This window comes from Aythya ferina (genome assembly GCF_964211825.1).
Source record: "Aythya ferina genome assembly, chromosome: 4".
In the NCBI taxonomy this organism is placed as follows: domain Eukaryota; kingdom Metazoa; phylum Chordata; class Aves; order Anseriformes; family Anatidae; genus Aythya; species Aythya ferina.
The window spans coordinates 33175793-33203533 of record NC_140300.1 but is presented as its reverse complement, the minus strand read 5'-3'; the positions used below and the strand labels follow the sequence as shown (position 1 = coordinate 33203533).

General features: G+C 35.1%; 1 protein-coding gene across 4 annotated transcripts in view; it reads left to right on the top strand.

Moving 5' to 3' along the window:
- Positions 1-27741, top strand: part of PRDM5 (PR/SET domain 5) — an 86728-nt gene that overhangs the window by 56593 nt on the left and 2394 nt on the right. For 3 of the 4 annotated variants that reach the window (XM_084518784.1, XM_084518783.1, XM_084518786.1), the window contains exons 14-15: positions 11327-11412; positions 24547-24651. In XM_084518784.1, the coding sequence (XP_084374910.1) occupies positions 11327-11412; positions 24547-24651 (191 nt within the window). The remainder of the gene's footprint in view (positions 1-11326; positions 11413-24546; positions 24652-27741) is intronic. The other variant, XM_084518785.1, reaches the window with a different exon arrangement.

Genomic DNA, 27741 nt, shown 5'->3' with positions numbered 1-27741 from the left:
TTTTTTTTTTTTTTTTTTTTACTTCATGGGCCTTTTTCTGAAACTACATCAATTTGCACAGTGCAGAGAGGCCTTAGTTTTTCAAGCTGATAGTGCAGATGGCTTTTGGGAAAATGTTTTATAGCTGTCTGAGTGAAAATGCTTTTCACACATGTGCTGCTACCAGTTGCATTTAATGTTTCAGCTCTCTCAAGCTGGTTTTCCCAAAAATAGGAAAGGCGAATGAGGTGAGTTCTGTGAAACCACACACCAGAGACCTCTAACCTTGAGGGCAGAGACTTGCAACATTTTTAGCCATTATTATGCAAGAAATAGTACAATGGCATTTTGAATTTACTTCAAGTAGAAAGGCACTGAAGTTTTCCAGTACGTTTGTAAATTGAATATGGCTGGAGAAGGTGCCTGGCCAGGAGATGGTACAGGCTGGAGTTAACAGAATGTGCACTGTTAAAAGAGCTTATGAAAGAATCTCACTGCAGAAGGAAATTTTCAAGGCTTCTTTATTCAACAATCTTGCAGTACCCTTTTTAAAGATAGTTACAAATTCGGAAAGAATGTCTTATTAAATACATTTATAATGGTCTGTGTGATAAACTTTGATCCTTCCAGTTGCTATGGTGATGTCGATGTTTTTGATGGAAGGATTTGTGATTTGCAAATCACAAATCTGCAAATTTTTTTTTTTTGGGGGGGGAATGTCATTCTCTTACAGTTCCTGACTGTTTCTTGATTATCCCAATGAAAGGTGGGAAAATGGGGACAGACAGAAGTGACTTCTTTGTGGTTAAAAAATTTGCTAAGTTACATGGTGCAATACCTTATACTAGGTTTAGAGAGAAAATGCATAATTAGATTGTTAGATTTATGTTGCATTTCAGGAGGGATGGTTTTGACTTGTGCTGTGACTACAGACTTCAGCTAAGTTGTTCAAGATCATAATACATGCAGACCAACCACCAGAGGAAATTGCTGTTCAGTGTGGAAAAGCTGAGCTGTATTCAGTGGGCCTGATTAAGAATGGGCACAACTTTCTGAGGGTTAGTTTGCATCATTTCAAGAGAAAGTAAGGGTAGTTGATGAAGGGAATCCATGTTATTTGGAAATAGTACAAAAAGCTGAGTGCTGATTTGATGCCTTTTAAAGTTCACTGTGTTGTGAAAGTCCTTGAAAACTTTTCAAGCGTTTTCTGAGAAATCTTGAGTTCATCAAACAGTGGAGCCACGAACTTGCATTATTTAGTGATAGATGTTTGGTTTTGAAATGTCGCAGTGTTGAATACTTCGTGCTCTTGATATTGAATAAATTCAGTGGTTTTGAATTAATCAGTTTAAAAATGTGGCCACCTTTTCTCTCTTTTTTTTTTTTTTTTTTTTTGGTCAGACTTTAAAGTATCATTTCTAATTCTGAGCTAGAAGTGAACCAACCAACCAAGCAACAACTGTCCATTTGCAAGAGTTGATTCATGTTTTGAATAAGCCTTCAGCTGTGACCAAATTTTCAGTGCAACTAAATGGTACACCATAAGCATAAATATTGCAGGAAACTTCATGTTTTAAGAGATTAGGTTTCAGGTCCTGGTGCAGATGTTTGTGTTAGTGTATTTGCTGTGCATGTGGTCGGCTAGCCTTTATTAGCTACTTTGTATAAGAGGCTTTGCTCTGTATTTACAAAATAAGGCCCTGCAGAGTACTTTTGCAAAGAATTGTGCATCGATTTTTATCTTTTTTTTTTTTTTATTATTATTATTATTATTTATACGTCCTTTATAAAAGCTAAGATTCTTGTGTATCCTATTCGTTCTGCTTTGGACATGTAATTTTGATATGCTTAATATTTCATATACAAAAAGAAGCTTTTATTCAATATGCAGCACATGTTCTTAAATACTGCTACTCACAGATGCATGCATGCTTCTTCAATAAGCAGTTTTATTCCCTCTTTTATCTTAGAATAAGACTCTGTAAATGAGCCCTAACAATACTTGGCCTTTTGCAGAAACTGAGCTGGTTTGGGGTGAGTGAACATGTCTGCATGTGCATGTATAAGAGGGAAGGGGTTGATGTTTGCATCTGAACCTAGTATATTGCTCTGTAATTCATCATCTGGGGTTCTAGCCTTAGAATGACAGAGACAGCTCTCTGTAGGTCAGCTGAAACACTATAGCACATTCTCCCTCTGCTGTATCCTGTTGGTTTACGACTTCTTAGGGTCAGAGGGAGCTGAGGTTAATTCAGCAAAAGAATCCTCTGACTGCGATATAAATTCCTTGGCTTGTTCATAAATTGTAAAAGAAGTTCTATGGACTGTTTCTTGGGATTGAAGACTGTGGGCCAAGAGGTTAATTACTTGCCTAAAGTTTCAAGCAGCTTTCAGTGTTAACGCTTACTGGCTGTGGTTTGTGCAGCTTTGCAGTTGACTTATGCATAGGTATTTAAAACTATTAATTGATGTCTTGTGTGTACGTTTGTGTGTGTGTACATATATAATTGTTTTGCCTATGTAATATGTATACATGTTTTTTTATCTGCCTGATACCGGTCTTGTTTCTTTTGTAATTATTTGTATCATAATCCCTTCCATCTTTGGTATGTATCACATCAAGTTGTGGAACAATGAATGTTGGGATGAAGTAGTTCATATTTGCACATTCTTTTATTTTTGCGAAAAGGAAAGTGAGTCTGTTTTAAATGTAACTCTGTCCTTTCCATGCAATCTTTTTCCTACTTCATTACACAGGTATTGGTGAGGTACCACTGATGCTCATGCATGTCATTCAGAAAATGCTTGTGCATACAGACATAGATTAAAACTCAAGGACATGTAACTTTGTTTTGTGTCTATCACATTTAGACAATCTGATAAAAAGACTATAAAATAACTATAACTTCACAGGTCTTAAATGTTTTCTGAAAGGGTTTATGTTTTTATTCTACGCCATTTTACAGCCATTACTTAATGTGCCATTCTTTAATGTTATGCTCTCTGTTATGTGGAAAAGAAGCTTTCCTTTTAAGGAAGAGTTGAGAATGTTCTTTGGAAATTTACTTCCATATCCATGAACTTAAGATGATACTGTGAAATTACGTTAAACAAACAAACAAAAATCATTCAGACCATCAGCTTCCATATCATTTGTGTCAACATAGCTAGGCTTACGTTTTTCAGTTTCCATTTCCACAACTAAGTACTGTTTTGTAAGCTCATGAAAATATTTTATCATACTTGTCCCCTGTAACTTTAGGTGCTGATTACCTTCTTAAAACGTGTCTTCCTCTGCATTGAGAGCCTGATATAATAGTCCTGGCTTTGCCATTGTAGTCACACTTGTGCAATTTGATTAATTAGGCATTTGAACATATTTAAAATCATATTTAAAGTACAACTGTAAAAAACCTAGTTCCAAATTTTGCACTCGTGTCAAAATTCCTGAGTAACCAAACCAAATATTAATCGTGAAGTTAAAAATCAAAATCTGTGCTTATTAACAATAGCTCAATCATCTATGAAATTAAAATACATGAAAATAGTCAAAGGAAGTAATGAATTCAAGGAAGGAATGAATTCAAGTGATTCCTGCTTATTGCTGTGTAATACATGCCTCCAAAATTGTAGTAGGTATGCAGATGACTGTTCATTAGCGTACATAAGATATGTTTACAAATAATCATTCTAGAAAATGATCTGGTCTTTTGTATGTATACATTTATTACCTCTTTATATACTTACTGCCTCTAAATAATTTATATTAAATAAAAAAGATAAAAGGGAAGCTTTGAGGAACTTCCTATCATATCACGATGAAGTATGTGAAAAAATGTATCTGTATCTAGTCAGAGAACAGCTTGCAAATGACTGCAGATAGATTGTTTCTATTTGATAACTTCTAGATGATCACTCTTTTATCTACTGAATTTAAAAAGGAGCTTGCATAAGACCTCAAAGGTGAGGATTCTGCATTTCTGAGCCTTTCAGTTTATACATCATTGTCATATTTATCTCCAGACAACAGTTAAATCTTTAAAAGTACCTGTGAAGTTTCATGCAACTGTCAGCTTCTTGTTGTCTGCTCCCATGAATGGATAAATGTTCTTATAATGGATAGATTATTTGAATGCTAGTGACATCTTTAGATAAATTACACCACATAACTGATTGATTAATATATATACTTTAAAAGATTTGGTTGACCTTAAGTCATAGATGTTAATGCTCCATTCATAGGGAAGGCAAATTGCTTAATTCCAGTGACAGATGCAAAGAATCAAATTGCTTTATTTTTTAAATTAAGCCTGTGGAGTTTTTATTTGTGACTAAAATTCTTAATACCAATATGCAACTGGTAAGACTGTATTACCTCTGTAGGTAATACAGGTATAGTTAGGAGTAAAGATAATAACTTTTGTATTTGATAAAGTTGTTTACTAGTCTTTATGATTTGTTCTGTTACGAATAGCTAAAACCTCAAGTATATGATAATCATGATAGGCCAGACAAATATTTTGACTGCAGGTCTAACTACTGCTAATCTGAATTCTGAGTAAAACTAAAACTTCTAAAGAAATCTTCTCGACTGTGAAAATATTGCTTCTCTGTCTCAAAGAATAAAAAGTACTTATGAGAGAGTATTGAAAGACAACATTTGTTAAAGCAATCTGGTTTTATTTTAAAAAGAATAGCATTAAGTTTGTTGTTGTTTTCTCCTTATTAAACGTGACCATAGCTAGTGACTGGAAAATGCATTTGGTTGAATCACATAAAAGAAATTCTAGTTCTCCCTTGTGTCTATGAAGTGCACAAGTATTGGATATTGGTTAGGAAGCATTCAGAAGTACACAGGCTTTAGTGTTATTAATCATCAGAGAAGAAAAACAGAAATATTTGATCTCATCTTCAGAGTCTGCCAAGTTTGAATGTCATTTAAAATGAAGAATGTGAAGAAATAGCTCTAATTGACCTGTACCTGAGTACTGATTTCTGTTTATCTCAGGCAATAATTGTAGTCTGCACAGGACTATTCTCATACCAATCAGAGAATCCTATCCCCTTCTTTATCTGGTTGACTTTGAGTGTAGAATTACAGGTGTATTTGGTGTTTCTGGGTCTTGTCTCAGCTGACATCCACAAGTATTTTATCTTTCAAATCGTGAAGTTATTTAGTTCTTGGCATGAGAAAGCTATGCGTGTGTAGGTGCTTTCGTACTTTTAAAAGACTTATTTTGAGTGTTAAGTTTAATGGCTGAAAGTCAGGCAGGCCAGAGTTTTGTGTAGGCCAGATCACTGTGTTTGTCTAGTCCAGATTAGTGGTTTGGCTTGTAAAGAGAACAGCTAGCTGCTGCAGTCAGCCAAACTTCTTCATTACTGCACCATTATTTTCCATTCCTAATATCTCTGGTTAAAATTATAAAAATTCCTTAAGAGAACTTAAGCATTAAAAGACCTTAATGCTTAAGGGTATTAAATACTTTTTGAAAATGCTGCTCTGTATCTAGAAAACAGCCACCTCTCTACAAGAGGAAATTTATTACTCTGAGGAAGTGTTTGTCTTCTCAAAGGTCAATTTGACATGCTGTGCAGCACAAAGGTGATTAAATTTACTGAATATTTTCTTAAAGTGTAGATATTTAATCTTCTTTCAATAACTAGTTTTCTGGCATTTTCTGCTTCAAGATCTGTCAAAGTCATTTGTTTTTTTGAGTTTGTATGTAACTTAGTCTTAATTCCTAATGAAGTTAATTTCATTTAGAAGAAATTCAGTTCTGTGTATTTTAGGTTTCTTTGTCTCTGTGCATGTACATATTTGTATAATACATTTAACTGAACTTCTATACAGTTAAGGACACAAAACTCCTTTTCTTTGATGGGAACTCCATATACAGAGCACCAGCGGCTGAGGATAGATGTGTAAAGTTGTCAAGTGCTCTATGTGAACAGATAATGTTCCAAAGCATATGTCACAGATTATAATTTTGTTATATCCGTTAACCTTTTGCCCATCCTTACTTGCTGTTGAATGCTGTCATCACCCTAGATTATCCCTGACTAAAAAAGCACTCTTGCAATTCCTTTTCGGGGCTGCCCTGTTGATCACCTGGCACGGAGTGTTGCATGTGTGATCCAGATGGCCCCTTTGCCTCCAAATTCCTCCCCAGGTGAGCTGTCTTTATTCCACCAGAGCTGTGTGGTGGTGGATTCACCTTTCTTCCTCTCTCCCCTGCCCCAATCTTGTTAGGTGTTATACTTTAGCGTAAGTGTTCTAAACACAGACTTATTAGAATAATACAGAGATGACTTATTAGAATAATATAGAGATTATTTTTTTATAAATTGTTTTGTAATCCTTACAGTTCAATGTCTGAAAAAAAGCCGTACTTAGAAGATTATAAATGGCCTGGGAAAGATTCTGAGGGACAACAATATTGCCATAATTATCTATTTGCTTTTTAAGGAAAACGATTGCTTTTAAGTTTCATACATACATGTGGTCTGATGTTCAGTGCAGTCTTTTCCTGATGTTAGTGAATGTTGACCTAGACCAGTGGTGCTGAATACCCCAACTAATTCAGCAAAGAAGTATTAGTGCTTAAAAAAAAAAAAAAAAGAAAAAGGAAAACATTTGATAATTTCACTGTCTAATGCAAATTCTTTATCCCTCAATACAATAGTTCCAATAAAGTCAGAAAGCAAGAAAGTGTGTACAGGAAGGGAAGTGTAAACAATTGAGAATTTCATACGAGTGACCAAGCAAGCCGTGGTCATGGGGACAGTAAATATGACTCAAAATTACAAAATTAAACAGAATGAAATAAAAGTAATGGCCATATAAGATTTGAAACAGCTCTGTGAGACTGCTTCCAAAACTCAATGTAACAGTTCATTAAATGCATACTTTTGCATGCTGTTGACTACCTTGTTTGTGCCTCTGTCTCATTCATTGGTCTCTTCTGACTTTTGTTAAACTCTCATCAAATTAGGACTATTTCTCCATTGCATGTCTGTGAAATACAGTAACCTTTTCTCATTTGATAGGAAGGTGTTTATCTCCTGTAAAATACATATTTTGTTGATCTTAGTCAAGGTCATTGTTTCAAAGTAATAACTTTTTTTTCTTCCATCAGGTTTCCACCTGATTTTATAATTAGCTTTTTTTGTGGCTAAATTAACTACAGGGACTGCAAACTGTATTGTGGAAATGGCAACATATAGGACTAATTTGCATTATTTTGTCTTAAAGTCTTTAAATGTATAGCTTTAGCTACTAAAAACTAATAATGAGTGTTTGGTTTTGTTTCTTAATTGCTTTGCTCTCAGAGGTGTCTGAGTTTGGGAAATCTGGGTGCTCAACTTACTGTAAGTATTGCCTTATTGCGCCTTTGATTACAAATGTCTCATAGGAAAGTGTCCACCTCAGGTTGAATTGGAATGGAAGAATCTGGTCTTTAGAATTAACATTTTATGCTCTATTAAGGTCCAATAAGTATTAGGATCTCAAACTAGAGATATATACACTTGAGAGAAAAAAAAGATACCAATTCTATCATGACATTTTTTCAGATCAAAATCCCATATGGTTTTCCATCATGGAATTGTTTTTCATAATCCTTGTATTAGGGTTACATTTATTTTTATTATGTTAAAAGCTTTGTTTTTAGTCATACAAAATCTGGAAGTAGAATGTCTAGACTTTGAATTACATTAAATCCACTGCAATTTATCTAAGGATTATTTATTTGGGGTTATTTGTGCAGAAGTGCCATTAATGTGTTGAGCAGTTTGTTCTTGGACAGCAGGGATGTGACAGTCAGCTGTAACTTGAGGGTAATAAAAATGTTTATTAGGACATGTTGATTGGACAAGATGCATTTAATATGTCTACTGGATTTTGATGTTGTAGTAAAGTTAGTGTTTAAATGTCTTAGTGAAGACTGCATATCATAGTCTCACTGTGGTTTTATGGCAGAGTTGTGAACAATAGCATAGAAGGTAAGCCTTTTTTAAAGATACTTCCCAAATATGAAGTGTCAGAAACAAGGCTTAGTCATGTATCTGTGAATTAAGACTTTTTTCCACATTACCCATATTTTTTAATAAGTAAAATAATAAAAAAAAAAAAATCTTGGTGAAATAACACTAATTTTGAAAACTTTCATTCCAATTGTCTCCAGTAAAAAGACATAATATTCAAAAAGTGGTGCAATGGTATACTTCAGTAGGATATCCTTGGAAGGATTTATTATTGCTTCCAAACATGAAGATGTTTCTATATTTTACATATATTTATATGTAAAAATATATATGTGTATGTTACAAAAATATAGTAAGAATAGTAAAATATAGTATGCATGTATACTAGTGCAAATAGTATAACTGTTAATCAATATCTTTTAGCATCAGTAACTTCACCTTAGGTGCACCCCCTTCTTAGATGATTTCATCTGTGGAGCTGCTTGAAACTGGTCTTTTTCAGGTATAACATATTGGTATGAAGTCATACTGTTGCCATCTACTGGCATCTGCTGAAAGCTCTTAAGACTGTACTCATCAGGTATAATGATCTCCGTGGTTAATTTCTGAAGGACGCTGTTTATCTGTTTACTGAGTTTCAGACAAACTCAAAACCATCCCTTGGAAGCAAAATACTTTCTTTTTAGAGAGACTTGGGTATGGACAGAGAGAGGGAGGAAAGGTGTAACTCCTGCCTGTAAACACTCATCTACTTACAAACTGCTGAGAGCTTTAGCTTCTACATTCAAAAGCCTTAAAACATAAAAATGTCTGCTGAATTAATTAAATATTTGAGCACTGACAACTGCTGGAGTGCTTGAAGGACAAAGGTGTGGATTAAAGACATAAAGGGTCATGAGATAGAGTGTTATATTTCAAACTATTCAGTGAAAACACAGCTATGACATGGTGATTGTTCCTGTTAAAAAAAAAAAAAAAAAAAAAAAGATAAAAGCCAAATTCACATAATTGTGCTTACTGAGAGATGGCAGAGTACAAAGGGAAAAATATTTAAATTTTGCACATATGTTACTACTGAGTTGCTGTCATTGGGTTGTCTAAACAGTAAGAAAAAAGAATAGAATATTCTACTGAAGAGATTTTGTATCCCCTTATTACATCTTCTAATCTCTGCTGTCCTCAAGTCTCTGCACACCCTGTGACTATATGGAGATTTTATGTACTGCATTGGCTATTGGTTGATCAGTCTTAAAGTATTTGGAATTGGTCCTTCTAAAGAGCTATTTCTGTATGCTGTCTTCATTACATACCTTTTGTGAACCTTTGACAACTTGTTCACAAGAAGGAAAACATCCTGTATCTTCCCTCTGAGTAATCATGTAGGAACACCTCATGCAGAGAAAAGATGAAGAAAAACAATAAAATTCTCTGAGTCAAGATTAATATCCCTGTCAGAAGGGACTGTGGGTTTTAAATGTTAATCTCTGTTGCTGCCACTCTCTTAAACTAAGATTGTTGGCTTATCAGTGAAATATTATTTTTTTAATTGTGAAATATAATTTATCTTACCTTTTTTTCTGGGATTGAGTGTTTGTGTTTTTAAGTGTTCACAAGATACTTGAACTATGCTAATTCTCTCTGTATATGCAAAGGTTCTCTGTGCATTGACATGTCAGATGGAGCTTTATTTCATCTGTATTTTATACAGGCTTGTTACACCTTCAGCATTATGATTTTTGGGTAAAAAATTTGAATTTGTTAGTAGAAAAGTAGTTATGGTAACTTGATCGGTTAAATTGTGTTTTTGTATTTGAAACGTCGTGCAATTTGCCCTTAAAGCTTTGTATATAGGGAAGAGGGGATGATAGAGTGAGATTCCAGTACATAAACTAAAGAGTTAAAAATTGAAACACCATTGGGGAATTACAAAGCCTGAGCACTTATTGCAAATTATCAAACTAGTTTTAATTGTGTGAATCCGAATAGTTTGTTATTTATATTACATTGGGCTTGGTAAAATTAGCCAAATAAATGCTAAATGACACCAGTTTAATGAACTGTTAAACTAAATACATTTAAGATATGGGATGCTGCAAGGGAGATGCTAAGAGCCTTCTACTTTCATTTCAATTACAAATTGTGACAGAAAAATGTCAGAAACTTTCATAGAAAAATATTAAGTAGCTTTTAATGCAGTTCAGATGTCGCATTAAAAAAGAGTGAGTTTTATGTTTAATCTGGATTCCAACCCCCAGACTGTAACGGAATCATAGATTGGGTTGGGTTGGAAGGGACCTTAAAGATCATCTAATTCCACCCCCCCCACACCCCCTGACGTGGGCAGGGACACCTTCCACTATACCAGGTTGATCAAAGCACCGTCTAATCTGACCTTAAACACTCCCAAGAATGGGGGCATCCACAACTTTTCTGGGCAACCTGTTCCAGTGCCTTACCACCCTTAGAGTCGAGAATTGCTTCTGAATATCTAATCTAAACCTATCCTCTCTTAGTTTAAAACCCTTGTCCTACCACTACACTCACTGACAAAGAGTCTCTCCCCGTCTTTCTTGTATGCCCTCTTTATGTACTGGAAGGTCACTGTAAGGTCTCCCTGAAGCCTTCTCTTCTCTAGGCTGAACAACCCCAACTCCTTCAGCTTGTCGTCACAGGAGAGGTATTCCAGCCCTTTGATCATCCTTGTGGTCCTTATCTGGACTCTCCCCAACAGGTCCATGTCTTTCTCATATTGTGGGCCCCAGAGCTGACTGCAGTGCTCTAGGTAGGGTTTCATGAGAGCAGAGGAAGGGAATCATCTCCCTTGACCTGTTGGCCATGGTTCTTTTGATGCAGCCCAGAATATGGTTGGCCTTCTGGGCAAGTGCACATTGCCGGCTCATGTTGAGTTTCTTGTCATCGACTATCCAGGTCTTTTCCTCAGAGCTGCTCTCAATCCATTCTCCGCCCAGCCTATGTTTGTGCTTGGGATTCCCAAAAAAAACTAGTAGGTTTTTGCTTCTGTTTCTTTCTTTCTTTTTTTGTTGTTGTTTGTTTGTTTGTGTCATTTTTTGTTTTAAGTCTCTCCCTGAATATTCGTATCTTGCTAGGACAAAAATGAGCACCGAAAAGTAATACTTTGAACTAGTCCTGCAAAGTGCCCTCATGGGCCTTTTTTTTTTTTTTTTTTTTTTTTGTGTGGGGGGGGTGATTTTCCAGATTCTTAGAACTCTTTTTGTTTGAATTGAGTGTGAAGACAAGAGCAGAAAAAAAAGTACCTAATTTTGTCAAATAACCATGCTGCAAGACCATCGTGAACTGAGGACATACATGTATTTCTGGATTCTTATGCTTTTCTTGTTTTCAGGTGAGCGTCCTTACCAGTGTCCTTACTGTGACAAAGCTTTCAGCAAGAACGATGGATTGAAGATGCATATTCGCACCCACACAAGGGTAAGTGTAGCTTAATTGCTTTTGTGGATACTTTTGAATTGTCAAATGAATCACATATGAGGAAAAGTGAATACCTCCTGTTTACACAGAGATTAGGGTATACCAACTGAGTTATTTTATACTTACTGAAATAAAAAGCAAAGATTTAAGTCATTAACTATTAAATTCTGACTCCCTTCTGTATTCCGTGTTTTATGCTAAAATAATAGTAGTATGAACTTTCTTCCTGTAACCTGTGATAGTGTATAAGTACAAATGAATGTCTATGATTTGTTTCCTGAGAAAACAATAGTAACGAGGCTTCACCATGCTTTAAACTTCAATATTCAGTGCTTTGATTCTTACTGTCTCCTTAAAATCCAGTCACTGTGAGCTTTTAGAGAACTTTCCTCGTGCATGACAAACATTAAACTGGAAAGAACTTGGTGATTTAGCTGAAGGAAAAATAAAAGACAAATTGCATATGTTTCTGAGATTATTCTTTAACCTCAAGTCTAATTTATCATAAAGGTTCCCTGCTTTAGGGACGACACTTGTCACTTCATTGACATTTACTAGAGGACAAAGGCGAAATCTCAGCCCCACTCAGCCTTTCATTCCTTTCTAGATGGAGAGCTACCTTCAAACAGCCAACTGTGAATTCCCTTATTAAAGGGTGATCTCCAGGTGAAATTAGACAGGTCTAAGCATTCTGTATGCAACCTGCGTTTGACCACCCCTTCCACCATAAGAAAACAAACAAAAAATTAAGAAGTAAATCCTAGCCTTTGCTGGTAATTCCCTGGGAGATGTTACTGCTTACAAAGGTTAAGGCATCATGGAGGCCAAACCCAGCAAGTTCTTCGTTAGGATATGGGGAGGGTGAAAGTGAAGTTAGTGGTCCCCATAGGCAAACCTGCACACAGAATAGCTTTTTGAGTGCATAAAGGTAAGATCAAAGTTGTTTGTTTAATTTTCTAGCCATTTTACCCAGGCCTTGAGGGCATTAGCTGGAGGTCCTGTATGAAGTGGTAGCTCATGTACCACAAACTTTTGTTCAGAAGTAATCATTACTTTGTGCAAAGCTTCATGGTGTTGTATTGGGAACAGCTTAGTCCCATGTTATTAGTTGTTTCTGCCTCTTTCCAGCTGCTAAATCACTTTAAGAAGTGCTATAATTTTTTTTTTTCTGTTATTGCTGTCCCATATTACTGTTTCTTCACCAGGAGAAATTTCATTGCTATATATGTTCTATATGGCTGTGAATGTGAGGAAGAGTAAACAAAACCTGCTATGTAGTAATACAAAGCTTATTTTTTCCTGATTTGTCTTAGTGTGAGTAAAAACAACAAAAAATCCCATGTAGAAAGAAAATAGAGGGGAAAAAAGCGTAAGAATAGGCCATTAGAGCCCTTAATGATGCATCTCCATTGAGTATAGTGTTTTACAACAGATGATGATTTCTTCCAAAATACGTGATTGTGAGTGAAGCTAGAGAACTTTACAAACATTATCTTCAGTGCTTAAAAATGGTAAATTAACTGAGAGAGTTTACTTAGAGCAGAAGTGCAAATCCTACTGTCTTAGGAAATACACTGCTTCTTCAGCGTGCAGTATTTCTTGATAATTCTATATTTTCCCTGATAGTTGTATTTATCGGTTTTAGTTAACCACATGGTGCAATAATAAAGCACTCAGATGTATTACATTTACAATCAAAAATAAAGGGAGGGGGGAGTATTTCAAAGTAGAGATATTTTAATTTTGTTGAATGAAGCACTTAGAGTTGTTCTTCAGCTGAGTATAATTTTGTGGTATGTTTGTTGCTCTACATTGTGCTTGAAGCATAATTATATCTTGGAGAATTTGCTTTTTTCTTGTCGGCTTTTGGCTGCTCACTTCTACCTCTTCTATATAATTTGTTGCTTACATATATTCCCATATGTGATCAACTTTGGCCACCCTTTTATTTATATACATATAAATTTTATATATATATATATATATATATATTTATATTCTTATATATATATATATATATAAAATTTATATGTATATATGTATATAAAATTTATATATATATATAAATAAACAATCTTTGAGATTTGCCACCTGGTTGCAAAATGCTTTCATCAAATTGGACAGGAAGGCAAATTGAGGACTTACGTTGATATGAGAATAGGAGGAAAAATAAAATTATTAAAGTACTACTTACGAATGATAGAAAAACAATTGAACCAATGCTTATTGTTTAGGTAATGGGAAAAGAGAAGAGTCAGGAAACCAGCTTTTATGGAGTGGATATTTGTTGTTAATTTATGTAGGTTTTATAATTAGGGACAGACATTTTATTACACAAAGGCAATAAAATCTGAGTTAAAATGTATCAGAGTGTACTGTAACAGTACTTAGTCAAAATATCTGTACAGAAAAAAAAAGTGTTTTCTGTACAGCTCAGTTCATGACAAACATGATATAAGTGTTTCCATGTACTAGAACTATAGTGGTCATCTAGGTATGAACAGTTCTTATTTCAATTTTCTTTTAATTTTTCTAAGCACTGTAAATCTTTACAGTTATGCTACGTGATTTAAAATATGGAGGCACAACATGATTTTTTTAGACCTTGGTTTGTGGTTTTGCTTCTTTTTGCTGTCATGCTGCTTATATGCTGCTCCTACATGAGTAAGCTACTCCCAAATAAGCTTCTCTGTGAAGCTCATTTACATATAAATGACATTTTATATTAATTTATCCCCAAATAAATGTTTTTCACTTTGCAGTAATAAGGCCTAATATTGAGAATGTTAATGTTACTAGCTCATTTTAATAACCTAAGCCTGTTGCTATAATCTTGCTTGTCCCAAATTTTCCTCTTCTTCACCCTTCAATGCCACGTTGAATATGTAAATAGAACTGGATAGCTAAAAAGATTAAAATCCTAGTAGGAGGGAAAAAAAGTTAATTAGTATTATTAACAAAAGCGATATAAGAAAAAAACAAAGCTTATTACGAACTTTCACAGATTTTGAAGTCGGAAGGAATGGCTATGTTGAGTCTGTTCTGCAAAATGTTGTCCATACTGTAGGATAATAAGCTGTGCTTTAATTGCTCAGATAAGTAAATATTAGTACAGGTACAAAGGAATAAATATACATTTTAGGTGGTGTGATTCAGACAAATGAAAGAGAGCAGAGTGTGGTGAAAGGAGGTTGGGTACTTGGAAGGAATAAGAAGGGAGAGGGGGAGAGAAATTACTGAAAGGTAAATTGTAAAGAGACCAGTACTTACAAGACTTGTTATGGCAAAAAGATGAAGATTCATTTAATGTTTGTAGTATGTTGATGGTTGTCAGGACTGCAGCTGTTGGCCTTCAAGATCTATAGAAGAAGTGCTGAAAAACTTAAATAATCGATTCTGGAGTGCTTGGTGTTGTTTATGCATAATTTTTGAGATTTGCAATGTATTGAGAAGAGGAAAAAAAAATAGAATCCAGAAAAATGTTATATACAAAGCACACACAAAAAAATAGAGCAATCCCCTTAAGTAAAAAGCTGTTTTATACGTACATTATATAGTAGTTTTGTAATAGCAAGATAAGTGCCTTGAGGTTTCTCTGTATGCAGGGATTTGTTCAAAGTTCAAAACTGTGCAGTCTGAAATGCAGAGCTCTGCTATGTACTGCCTGTGTTCTCTCCTTTTTTTTTTTTTTTTTTTTCTCTCCTTTCATTCCTTTTCATTTTTCTCTGTGGAGTATATGCTACCTGCTAGAGAAGGAGGTGGGAATTCTCCTGTAGTCTTGGCCTTTTGGTTATGTTCTCCCTTCACTCAAGTTTTGTGTATGTGATCATCAAGACGTGCAGAGATTAAGATGGCTTACTTTATTACATAAAAATATGTTAGGCTATCAACCTTGCAATGATGACCTGGACTGCCAGTTTTGAGCATTTTAGATCTTTAACTAAGAGAAATAGCTGAAATGAAAATTCTGAGCTATTGACGTGTAAGCCTTTTTTGGAGTGCACCCAGTCATACTGTAACATCTCTCAGGTTCTCAGGGTGGTTGTGGTGTAGTTCTTCATTTTGGAAATCAGAGGCTACGTCTATGTTAATGAGTAATACAGTGCAGTACTAGATGTGTACAGTGAAACAGCTGTGGCTGAAGACCTCGTGTTTGTGTTGTATGTGTCTCAAGGATTTTACTGTGGGTTACGTGTAGTCTGGTCCTGTGAACTGAATGTACAATGGCACTCCCTGGTATGCATCTTCTGGTTTATTTTTTCCCAAAATTAATCCAGGTCATGCATTCTAAAATATTTTGGAAATGTGCACCAAAGGGCAGTAAGAGAGGACATCTGGGAGATGTGCTTCAAAAGCAAACACCTGATCTGCACGTGAAGACTGAAGTAGATTTTTTTCTAACTGTACTGTGTAAGAACTTTTACAGTGAAGGATTATACTTGTGCACTAATAGCTTGAAACTCCTCAGTATGGTATTAATTCACTATAACTTGTTCCATGATCCTAAGCCATTTAAACACAGGCTAAACTAAAGATTAGGTAATTAAAAATGGACCGTGTTTGCCAATGTTTACTTCTATCAATTCTAAGAGCAAGAAACGCCATGAAGTCAGACTTGAAATTTCTCTTTAGGGGTGTTTTTTTTGTTTGTTTGTTTGTTTTTTCAAGACAAAAGATCATACAGATAATGGCTATTCCTTTTTTTAATCCTTTTATTTTGAAATTTATTCTTGCATACCTTCTGAAAAACGTCTGAATAAAAAACAAACTTTATACATTCTGAAGGTGTTTTTGTATCAACTAAACCTAGCAATGTGAAATTAGCATGATCCATAGCATTCTTCTTCAAGAGCTATTCTTGTAGATATCTTGGAAAAAAAAAAAGTCTTTTGATCAGAAAAATTGTAAAGTAGCTTAAATGTAATAATATGACATTCAACAAGGAAAATGTCATTGTAGAGATTAAATCTAGATATATTTTACCAGTGGGATTAAATGCCAAACCTGATCCTGTGGATCAGGGAAGGCTGCTGGAAAAATCGTTGTAGAAAGTTGATTAAGGTCTGACAGCTGCTAAACATAGTACAGCCTGGGTGGCCACAGGTGTCAGCTCAAACTCTGGAGTAAACAGGAGGTAAGCCGAAACCCCTATTGATAATGGAAGGAGAAAATAGCAACCACTTAATATTAAAATTTCACCTGAGTGCTGATTTGCTTTTATAGAAGTAGATGTGTTTGTTTTGTTTATTGTATTCTTAAGAAGAAGAAATATTACAGCCTAAGAAAATGTAAATGAGGAACTAATTGAACTTATTAATTAAATGAATTTACAGGCCATATCAGCTTCCAACCTGTGCCCCAAGTAAACTTTAGATTTTCCCTAAGGCTTTATTCAGTGCTTGACGAAATATTTTATAGTTTGAGCTCTAACAATTACATTGCAGTATTTTCTCCATGTTTATGTTTGGAAATAATAGGTGCCCAGAATTACTGTTATGTCAAATTGATTTTTTCAGCAACTCTGAAAATGTAGCATTATTGCATTGTTTCAGTTGAATAAATTGCAGTGATGGAAAAAAGTAGAGGCCATTCCCAAATGCTTTTTCATCACTTGGATAGGATATTTTATATTTATACTTCGAAGGTGTAAGTGATATATGCCACTTTTATAGCTTGTTTAAAAAACTGATTTTTGATGGGTGGAAGGCTACTAGCTGTAAAGCTCAAATAATACATTTCTGGGTTAATACTTCAAAATTAGAGAAATTACAATGTATTGTGCATTTATTTGATGCATAGGTACCTGCTGTTTAAAAAGTGATATTGTTCATCACTTTTGATATACGTTTAAAAAAGCTCCTACTGTTCAGAGATTATATTAGAGCAAGTCAGGTGATAAACATGTCTTTTTGTAATTCTGTAACTAACTTTACTTGGCTATACTTGTAATGCTTAGCCAGTACTCTCTGTCACTAAAGCAAACACACACATTAGATGGAACTGATCAGTAGATTGCAGTTGATGCTGTGTAGCTTCTGAAGACTTAGAATCAAGAAATATCCTGAGATGGAAGTGACCCACAAGGATCATCAAGTCCAGCACCTCACTCAATCATTCTATATATATGATCCTACGATTTTGAAGTCAATTGAATTCCTAAATCCCATAGTTAATATCAGTGGTGACCGAGAGAATTAATCTGACTGAAGCTTGTACATGTATAAATATGTCTGCATAAGCTGCAGTCATGTGAGTGGCTTCAGTGTAAAAATGTCCTTTTAAACCAAGCCCTCAAGGTCTGAATACAGTATGTACAAGAGTTAGCTAACCTTGAGTTAATTTTGAGTTTTGTTAATGAATTCTATGGGAATTGGTATAAGTCATGATGAGTAAGGAAATTAGACAGCATCCTGTTGAGTTCATCTCTTCAAGTCAGTGTTTGAGCTTGCTGCTGGCATAGTACAAGAAGCAGACCCTCCTTGCACTGGTCCTGGGTTAAATGGTCTCTCGAAGGCACGTATTTTTAACTTTACACAACCTCCTCTATTCTTCTCTTAAAACAGAAGACTGTAAAAACAAAATTTAAAAAATGCAAGAAGAATATTCATGATTGTTAATTTCACTTTTGTATTTCTTAGGAGGTTTAAAGAAGTCATGTGTTCTAGACACAGCATACCATGCTATTGCCAAAAAAAAAAAAAAAGCCTTGGGTACTAAATAGTCTCCTATGAACAAGACTGTATAATGAAATAATATATGAGGTGTTGATTGCATTTTGATTTTTTTTCAATATTAGATTTTCTCTATATTTCCCCATTGGTGACACATGAGTGAGTTCCCAAACATCTGTCTGCCTGAGGATGATGACTTTGCCAGTACTGTGGTTTCCTTTGCATGTGAAATCTCTGCTTGTGTACAGAATATAGGTTTGAATCCCACTGCACATATATTTTCACACTTCTTTTTTATGTGATGTTGACTGATCTTCTTTTCCTGGTAGAGGGAAAACATATCATTTGTATTGATATTGTTCTTCTTCCAAGAGCAGATCAACATCTGTTCAGTTCTCATCATGGCTGATTAAATAGACCCTCCACTAAATCTTAGGGCAAAAATTATTTCTGCAGTTTAAAACAAAACAAACAAAGGAAAACTTTACAATTGATTGTAGGTAGCAAATAGGCAGAACTACTTTGGAAAGCAAGAAGTTAATGGTGTAGTAGAGTTCTACTAAATGCACATGACTAGGGCTTTTGAAGAAATGCACCTTTTTACTTCTGACAGATGTTCCAATGCAGATGCATGTTTTTATGTTCACTACAGATGTTCTTACAAGAATATCATATTTTTTGAAAACCCAAAACGGAAGTAATACAGAATTTTTTGAACAAAACCACTTCTAATAAAAGTAACTTTTTCCACTTAAATTTGCCAAAATTATTTCACTATTGTTTCAACAGGAAGATTTCTGTACTTTCTGTAGCCACTGGAAATATTTTTGAAAGGATTTTACTTTTCAGCTGAGGAAGTGTGTATTTCTAAAGTGATTTATTAAGTCTAACTTTCTCTTACTTATTGGGCTTTAAACATTATCAGATTCAAAGCCCTACTACTTCTGTAGAGTTATAAATTTTCATCAGCCTTTGTCTTCCTGTGTCAACATTACTTCAGTAATTCAATGCAATTTTGATAGTTTAAGTAGGCCTCTGTCTGTGGGAGAGCCACTTGCTTTAAGTTCCAAAACCCCTCCAATTACAAAGAGAATGTCTTGTTAGTTCTTTCACATTTTTCACACTTAAATACAAAACTAGACTACATTAACTCGCACCATCTGTGATCTTAAGTGACTTAACCTCTCTTCTCAATGGGGGTTGTGTTGCCAGTAGTGATGACCTAGCAGAAACTGTCAGTGATGTTTTTTTCCTGACATTAATCAGCTTAATGCTTGTTTTAGGGCTGAAATGTAACTAAACGTCAGCTATATAAGCCACCCTTGCTTCAGTAGGCACTTTACTGTCTTTTGTACTGTGCTATTTCTTAATACCCTGCCCTTCAATTGAGATGAAAGCTGGTCTTTATAAAATTGAGTGATATATTACATGTCACCACTTCATTGATAGCAAAATTACCCATCACTCTTCTTCAATATAGAAAAAAAAAAAGTGTATATTGACACTGGAATTTGCAGAGGCTCAAAGGTCTGTTAACACAGCTGCTGTCTAACAGGTCTTCTTATAAAGAACTACCCGCTTGGCCTGGCCCTCAGCATGATCTGACGCTGTGTCTTGGGGGGTTTCCAGATGAAGCAGAAGGATCCATCAGGTTCTCCGGGACTTCTACTGCTTACTTACATTGCTGTTCTGATTTACTTTTGGTACAAGTTTGCAGTTACCAAGGCTGCAAGGTAGTCTGTGGGTTGGCTACAATGCATCATGACACCTGTGTAGGCTGTCGCAGGTTGGACTCTCCTTCCAGGCCCCTGACACCATGCTTTTCAGGCTGTTGTTTTCCTTTGTCTTCAGCCCACCTTCAGGTGGGACAATCAACTGAATGGTACCTGTTCTTGTCACTATCTTTGATAAATGGCATGTCCAACTGTCCAAAGAGCTCGAGTGTAGTTTGAGGGGCACGTCAACATTAATAATGAGTAATGAATAAAACAAAGTGTTACTAAAGTTAGCAAAAGTTTTAAAACATGAAAAGAAATGGGTGTATGTGAAATATACAGCTGTCAAACTTTTCAGCATGTAGAAAATTTAGATTGACTAAGTTGATAGTCATGTGACACTTAGCATTGTCAGTTTATCTTACCCTAAGATACTTGCAATTCTATGGATGCTTAGATATATGAGCATGATCTACAAGAAGAAATGAGCAATATTTGAAATTCTGACAGAAGTCAGAAATAAATCTGCTGAATTCAGGAGGATATTAAAAAAGTGGACATAGATTTAGATAGCTCTGGTATTTTAAGTATGCTCTGTACGTCAATTAAACTAAAAAAAAAAAAAAGGTGCTAAAAAGGATTATTGAGTAACATTTCTGTAGTCAACAAGTTCACTTTGAGTAATATAAATCTGTGTTCACTGTAGTAAATTAATCAAAAAAGTAAAGGATGAGGTTTCCTCATTATGCGTTCAATTTTAACTTGCTCCTGTCACCTTGGAAAGAGTTAGTGGAACTGTTCTTAACTCTTATTTATCTGATCTTGAGCTATATTTTATTTGGAAATACTACTGTCTAGATGGTGTTTTTTCTTGTCACGGCTGATGAACTCAAAAGTGGTAGTTCCAGATTGAAATTTAAAAGGTTACTTGGAGATGCTCATGCTGAAGTCATTCATGTTTTTACCTTGCAATCAGTTTTACCAGATTTACACAAACAACCACGTGCTAATGCTAAGTTAATATACGTAACATATTTATATAGCTTTAAAGGGAGATACAGTCAACTACAGCAGCAGTTAGCAGTTCAAAAATTCTGCATTTAAGTATTTCCATCTGCTGTGGTAGAAGGATACTCTGTGCACATGTTCTATCAATCTGTTAAAGGTAGCATCTAATGGCCTTGAGAATTGGTCTTGCTCTGATTTCTTTCTAATGCAAAGCACTATTTACATAGTATTCAAGATAGTCATTTATGATTCATGTAGCTGAAGGCGGAGAAGGTGTGCACTGGAGAGAAGGCACTCTTCCCACAGTTGTTAAAATGTTGAATTTCTCCTTTTAATTTAATGAAGTAAAAATCAATGGAGATGCATATGTCCACATTAGTATGCCAGTTTTATAGTGAACCACCTTCCGGAATGGCAAGACTCATTGAGGCTCTCCTTTCCATTCTTTCCTTTCTTTGTTAAGAGGCAGAAAGGTTATAAATCCTGATCTACATATTTCTATTTGTACCTGGTATACTTAAAAATTTAATACTAAATCACTTCAGTATCAGCTACATCCTGTCTTTCTCGCTCTTCCTGCTCCCTTTCCCATTTATATCATCAATAAAAGAAAACACATGTAATCCTTTGGCTTTGCTGCCACCATAACCATGGTCTGGCAGATGCTTTTGAACACAGGGTAGATTTATAGTACTGGCAGTTGCTAACTCCTCTGAAGTCAAACTTCATATAATCTTCCCAATGACCTCCTGTTTTGTTGACAGTTAGCAGGTTTTTCCCTTTGCTCGAGGTTTTAAATTTGTCCAACTTCTAATCTCATCATTGTCCCTATTGTCCTTATGTGATGGCATTTCCATTCCTTCAGGCTTGTTGCTGTATTTAACTTTTTTTTTTTTTTCCTGTGTAGATGTAGAGCAAAGTGGTTATGCTAAGCTAGCATCATCTTTTCCATGCTACAAATGCTGCCTTTTCCAAGCATTAGTATTGTGCATTGGAAATTTGGTGTGAAGTAAGAAAGGGGGAGGGGTGCAAAGAAGAAGTACAGAATGTTTTATTTTGAATAAACCAGTCTGAGAACGATGTCGTCTTTGAAACCAGTAAAACGTTCTCTGGAGAGAAATTTAAGGCCAAGTTTTTTCTCTGGACAGCACTGGTTTTTTTTGTTTTTGTTTTGTTTCAGTTTTTAACTGAAATGTACACAAACAGGAATGAAGAGCAGCTTAATGAAGAGGGGGGTTGATGCAAATCAGAATTGTGTCTGCTGAAATCAGTGGAATATACAGATGTAAGGGATCTAAAATTAGATCAAAGACTGCTTTGGATATGTTTCATGCACTGCATATGTGAATTTGAATGTAAATGTCAAGGGAATAGTTAGATAAGCCCTTTTTTTGCAGTAAAGAATAATACAAATCATACTACTAGATAAGTATAACGTCAGGGAAGATATTCCAGCCCAGGTTTGTGACTTTAGCTTCCCAGAGTTCATAATGGCTATCTTTCCTGAAAGGAACCTAACCATTCCTGAAGTCTGTTTAACTCTGAAATGAGTAAGATAATCATAATCGAGTTAACTCTTCATTTACCTTTAGAACAACATGATAAAAAGGAAGCAAGTATACCTGGTACCGTTTGCAATAGTGGATGTTTTCATAGGTGTTTAAAGATGTGTATGTCATATACTTTACATTTTTTGCGGAACAACCTAAACAGAGACAGGCTGTTTTCAGAGAACTTGCAGAAAATGTGGTTTATGTTGACCACAATGCAAAACCAATTAAGTGTGTGTTGCGGAAACCTGCTTTTTATATGACTTGTCCATACATTTCCTTAAAAATTATGGGCCTGCTCCATGAAGTCTTTCGTCAGTCCAACAAAATTTCCCAAGACAAAGTTTTTTGTGTATATGATCTTTTTTCTTTCTTCTCTTTTCTTCTTCAAGATCAGCTCAGTTCTTTTTAAAGTAATATGTTTTAGTCTATAATGAAGAGTTAAGGAAATTACTAAATTAAAATAATGATGAAAAAACACAAAGAGGATTAGCATGTAAGGAGAGTCTTAGAAAGAAAAGTTTATTAGTGGCCTCTGTTGACTATGTTGATGGTACTCAGCTGGGCATCATGTACTCAGGTTGTGTCAGCAGATATTTGTCTTCCATCATGCTGAAATGTACTTTACATGATATATATAAAATTGAAATTCTTAAAGAAGTACTTTTCCCTGTGTGCACAGCTTATGATGTGGTTTTGATGAGCTAGAGAATTCAGCCACAGCAAGTTGAGTCGTTTTGGTGATAGTGCCTTTTCTAGGAAACTTCATGGGAGGGCACTCTATCGTGACTTGCAACAGGAAGAGCTGAGATCTCTGTGAAGAGCTGCCTTAATGAGAGAGCTCGGGACGTACTCAGAACAGCACTGATTGACAGTCTGGTATATTACTTGTACAGTTGATGAGTACCTGGCAAGACTAAGCAATGTATGGAGATCTGATTGTCCCCTCTATACTCAGAATAAGAATTCAATGACAAGAGAATTTCTTCACTTTGTAGCTTCAAAATCTAACCTCAGTAGCTCCTTCCCACTTACCTTTGGAAAACACAGTATCTCCCAAAAGACTATATAAGATTAATGCTTATTATTTGTTAATTCGTGTAGTTAGCATTTTTATTGCCTATTGATTTTTTAGTCTTTGTTTTCAATTTAACCTAGCAAAAAATTTCTTAGTGTTTACTTTGTAGTCTAAAACACCCATCTTTAGAATACAAGCAATATATAATTAGAGAGCACAGAAAAAAAAGTATTAGGAAAGTGTAAGCAGTATAATTGTTTGACTGAAAAAAGGTGCCTCTGGAGCTTCAAAATCTTCAGTGGGACAATGTGTAGTATCATAATGGTAAACTTTACATTTAATTAATTGATTTAAATGTTGTTTTCCATGTAACTTTAGTGGAATAAAGGAGGAATTATGCCTTATATGTAGGTTTCTATGATTAAGGAAGAACTTTGAAAAAGAAAATCTATATAAGATCTATATAAGAAATCTATAAAATCGTATTCTGTATAAGTGGTATTCTGTACATAATTCTAATTATTTATATGAGGTCAGTGAGCTTGCAACTTTTATAACATCATGTGTTACAGTAGCTGCTAACCAATAGTTCTAATAAAAATACAGATGGCTTAGTTGCCATCTGCACTTTTGAGATTCTGCAATGAATATGTGATTAACCTTCTGTCACCACTTTTCAAAATATTTTTTTTCTTCTCCACAACAAGCTTTTCTAGCTTTTCTTTTACCCCCACTCCCTCCCCTCCCCTCCCCTCTCCTCCCCTCCCCTCCCCGTGTTTGGAAACCTGGTAACAAACATGAGGTTTTTATAGACATCTTACTTGTCTTTATGCTTTAAGCTTTTGTGGAGGATGAAGGAAAATACATTGGAATTTTATGTTTTTGTACCTTTCACATTATGAAAAACAGACTTCCAAAATGGCTGGATTTGAAAGACTGGAACAGATAATTAATTCATAAGTGGGTGTTGAAGTGGAAACTGTCAGGCCACAGCTTTCCCAGCTTTCATTTAATCATTTGAAAATCGTTTTGTGTTGTTTTCACTGACTGTAATCCCGTAGAGAGAATATAAAACTTGCACCATCCAGCATGGAATTCCACTCCTTTAATGACTTGGGCTCTGTGTTGACTCACTTTCACTCACTTTCACTTGCTGTTGTCATTTCATACAGGAAAAGCCATACCAATGTTCTGAGTGTAACAAGGCTTTCAGTCAAAAGCGAGGCCTAGATGAGCACATGAGAACCCACACCGGAGAGAAGCCATTTCAGTGTGATGTGAGTTGACCCATCCCTTTGTCTTCTTGACTTACATGCAGGAGCAAGACTTAATTTCAATGAGAAATGGCCTCGTACACATTGGCTGTGGCATAAAGTTACACCTTTGGTTGCCTACCTAATGAGAGACCACTCAGGCAATTTTATGTACCCTCTGCAGTTGCCAAGAGTATAGTGTACACTTCTATTTTATGGTTTTGGATCCCGTAAGAGTTATTTTCACCATTCTTAATGCAATTTAGATGTTGCAAGTTACAAATTCATGCTATTTGGTTCCCCCTTAATTGTATGACAGGTTAATAGTTGGAGATTAGCTTATACAGGAAAAGTTATTAAATTCATTACATGGAATCTGGATACTTTTGATGTTTTTCAATAACACAAATATGAATTCAGAATTTCTGGGTTTTGTCTAATGAATTTTGGTGTGATATTTTCAACATCTGTTCATATGTTTTCGTTACAATGAAGAAATCCTGAATGCTGTGTATGCTCGCAATGCTGAAATGCGGAATATCGTATTACAGTTCATAGATCACCGTCAAGTACCTTTTGATTGGTATGCCCAATCCTGTATGTAGTGTATCTTACAGCTTTTAGAGGGGATGTTACAGCTTTTAGAGGGGATGTATGGGGAGGTGGAATGTACAGAAATCATTGTGAAAGAATCTCATTCAGAATTATCAAATTACAGTATTATCAAATTGTACTATTTGCTCAAGGATTTAGCAAGGGCACTAGCACAGGGCATAGAATTATTATAGGTGCTTCATTTTGTGATTCTAGCTCTTACTGAATTAGTCACAAGGGAACCACCAGTTTTCAGTTATATAGTAGGTGGCTCAGTTTAAAGAGTTGTAAATTTGTTCACAAATTTCTGAAATGAAATATAAAATTAGAATAACCACTTGTCATGAAAGTCACAAGGCTCTATTAATTGATCTGGCTTTCAATGAAGTACTCTGGCAACATTTCATTGAGAATAAAATTCACTTAATGAAAAATTTCAAATACAATAGTAGCAGTTTTGCTAATGTCTACAAAATGGGAGATTTTTTGCATTCTTTTGGGATAATCTCATCCTGGCTATAGTACCTTAAGGATTTCTGTAATTACAAATCATTGTTAGTCACATTTTCAGCTTTCAGATTGCTGTGATGTTTATCAACTGTTGGTTAGCTTGCAGTGTAAAAGCAACTTTTCCCACATGGAGGATCCAAGACTGTTCTTGGATTCACAATATACTTTTTGAGACCAGTCAGAGGGTGTGTGTGTGAGTGCCCGTGCTATATTTTCTTATTTTTTTTTATTTCTTTAATTTAATATAGGAACTGCATGAAAATGCACTTTCCTGCTCCAACTAACTGGATAGAACTTTTGTTTTCCCAAATCATAGTGTATCTTGAAAAAGCTGTAACCTGTGCTTAGTCCTAGTCCTCCTCTGAGAATTTTTTTGTAGCTGCTATTTATTGGAGATTTTTTTATACTTTAAATTACTGTCATTTTTTGCTGAAATTACTCTTCAGCACTAAGCTTTGACCAGTTGCACACCACAGAGATTGCTGACTTTTCAGGGCTGTGGCATACACAGCAGATGCCATTTACTATTTATACAACATTAAGTTGCCCAAAACTCTACAGTGCTCTTCTGCTTAATGCATACTTGGATAACATTGGAAAAAGTTTTTTTTCTTCAATAGTTACTCCTGTTTCATCTGGACTCTAATTCTGATAATGCTAGGGACATAGTAAATATCACCCGGAGCAGACTGTTCCTCCAGAGCTGTCATGCACAATGCATGTTGCCAGATGTTTCTACAGAAGCTACAGGAAAACCAGTAGTGGACAGTTTTTTTTTTGTTGTTTTTGTTTTTTAAAAAAAAAAAAAAGTTACCAATGGGAGACATTTATTCCTGGCTCCCTAGCAATAAAGATTGCTCTTTACACTAGAATATTCCTCCTAACAAGACTTTTTTTATCTTGCTAAATGTAGTTGTTCTCATTATTTTATTTATCGTGACTTGAGTGGTAATTTATGGCAACAAGTTCTACAAATTCTTAACTGTGTAGAGAGGTTTTGGGAAGGGAGAGCATGTCAGGTTACTGCATGGTCTCTTTGGTTCTTTAATTAACAGAAAGGTTTAATAGCTATTCCATGCATTATTTTTTGTACATCTACCATGTCCCTTCTTAGTCAACTGCTCTGGTTCAGATAGGTTAATTCTGGCCAAGTTATTTGCAGGACAACTTCCCATGTCTATAATTGTATTTGGTAGTATTTTCTGGATTTTTCCCCTTATTTCCACTGCATGTTTTAAGGGGCAAAGGCATAATACTGATGTATACTTACTCATTATAGTAATTGCAAAAGTCTGTAAGTCTAATGCTCGCCTACTCAGAATACCTCAAAGGTGAAAAACAGGCTGTTTTATTCAGTAATTAGCATATTCCTATATGTAGTCATATATGTAGCCACACTGAAAAACAAAAGTCTTTCAGAGAACTGAGGTTTTTTTGGTCTTGTTTCCCACCTGGCATTAGCAGCAGTCATAGGAAGTATTCAGTTCTTTCTTTTAAATAATGCGTTGATATTTGCTGTCAGAATTTTATGTGTTTACTACTAGTACAGTTAACATTTACAAACAGGAACTGCCTTCAGTGCCAAAGAACTGAAGAAAGAAAAGCTTTGGCTATTGAAAAAAAATATATATTCAATGGGCTCAAGAATAGGCTTCACTTGACACCCCACCTCTCCCCACCCAATAAAAACTATTACATACCAGTTTGTTTTAGACTACATTTCTGCTTTAAATAGAAATTTCTTCCAGAGTGAGAAATAACTCCTACCTTATCTTCCTCTCTCCCTCCCCTCTCTTAGCCATATGTAACAGACATTACAAAACAGAATTATGATACATGTAAAAGTAATCCATATAGCCTGCTCAATGGAAGTGCTACACTTTATTTCTGTGGCCATTTCTTATATTATCAGTCATCAAAAATATTTTTAGAGCTTACATTTAATGAATCAAAGCCCTCACATCCCACTGATAGTAGTGATAATTTAATATTCCTATTTTAATGTGAAAC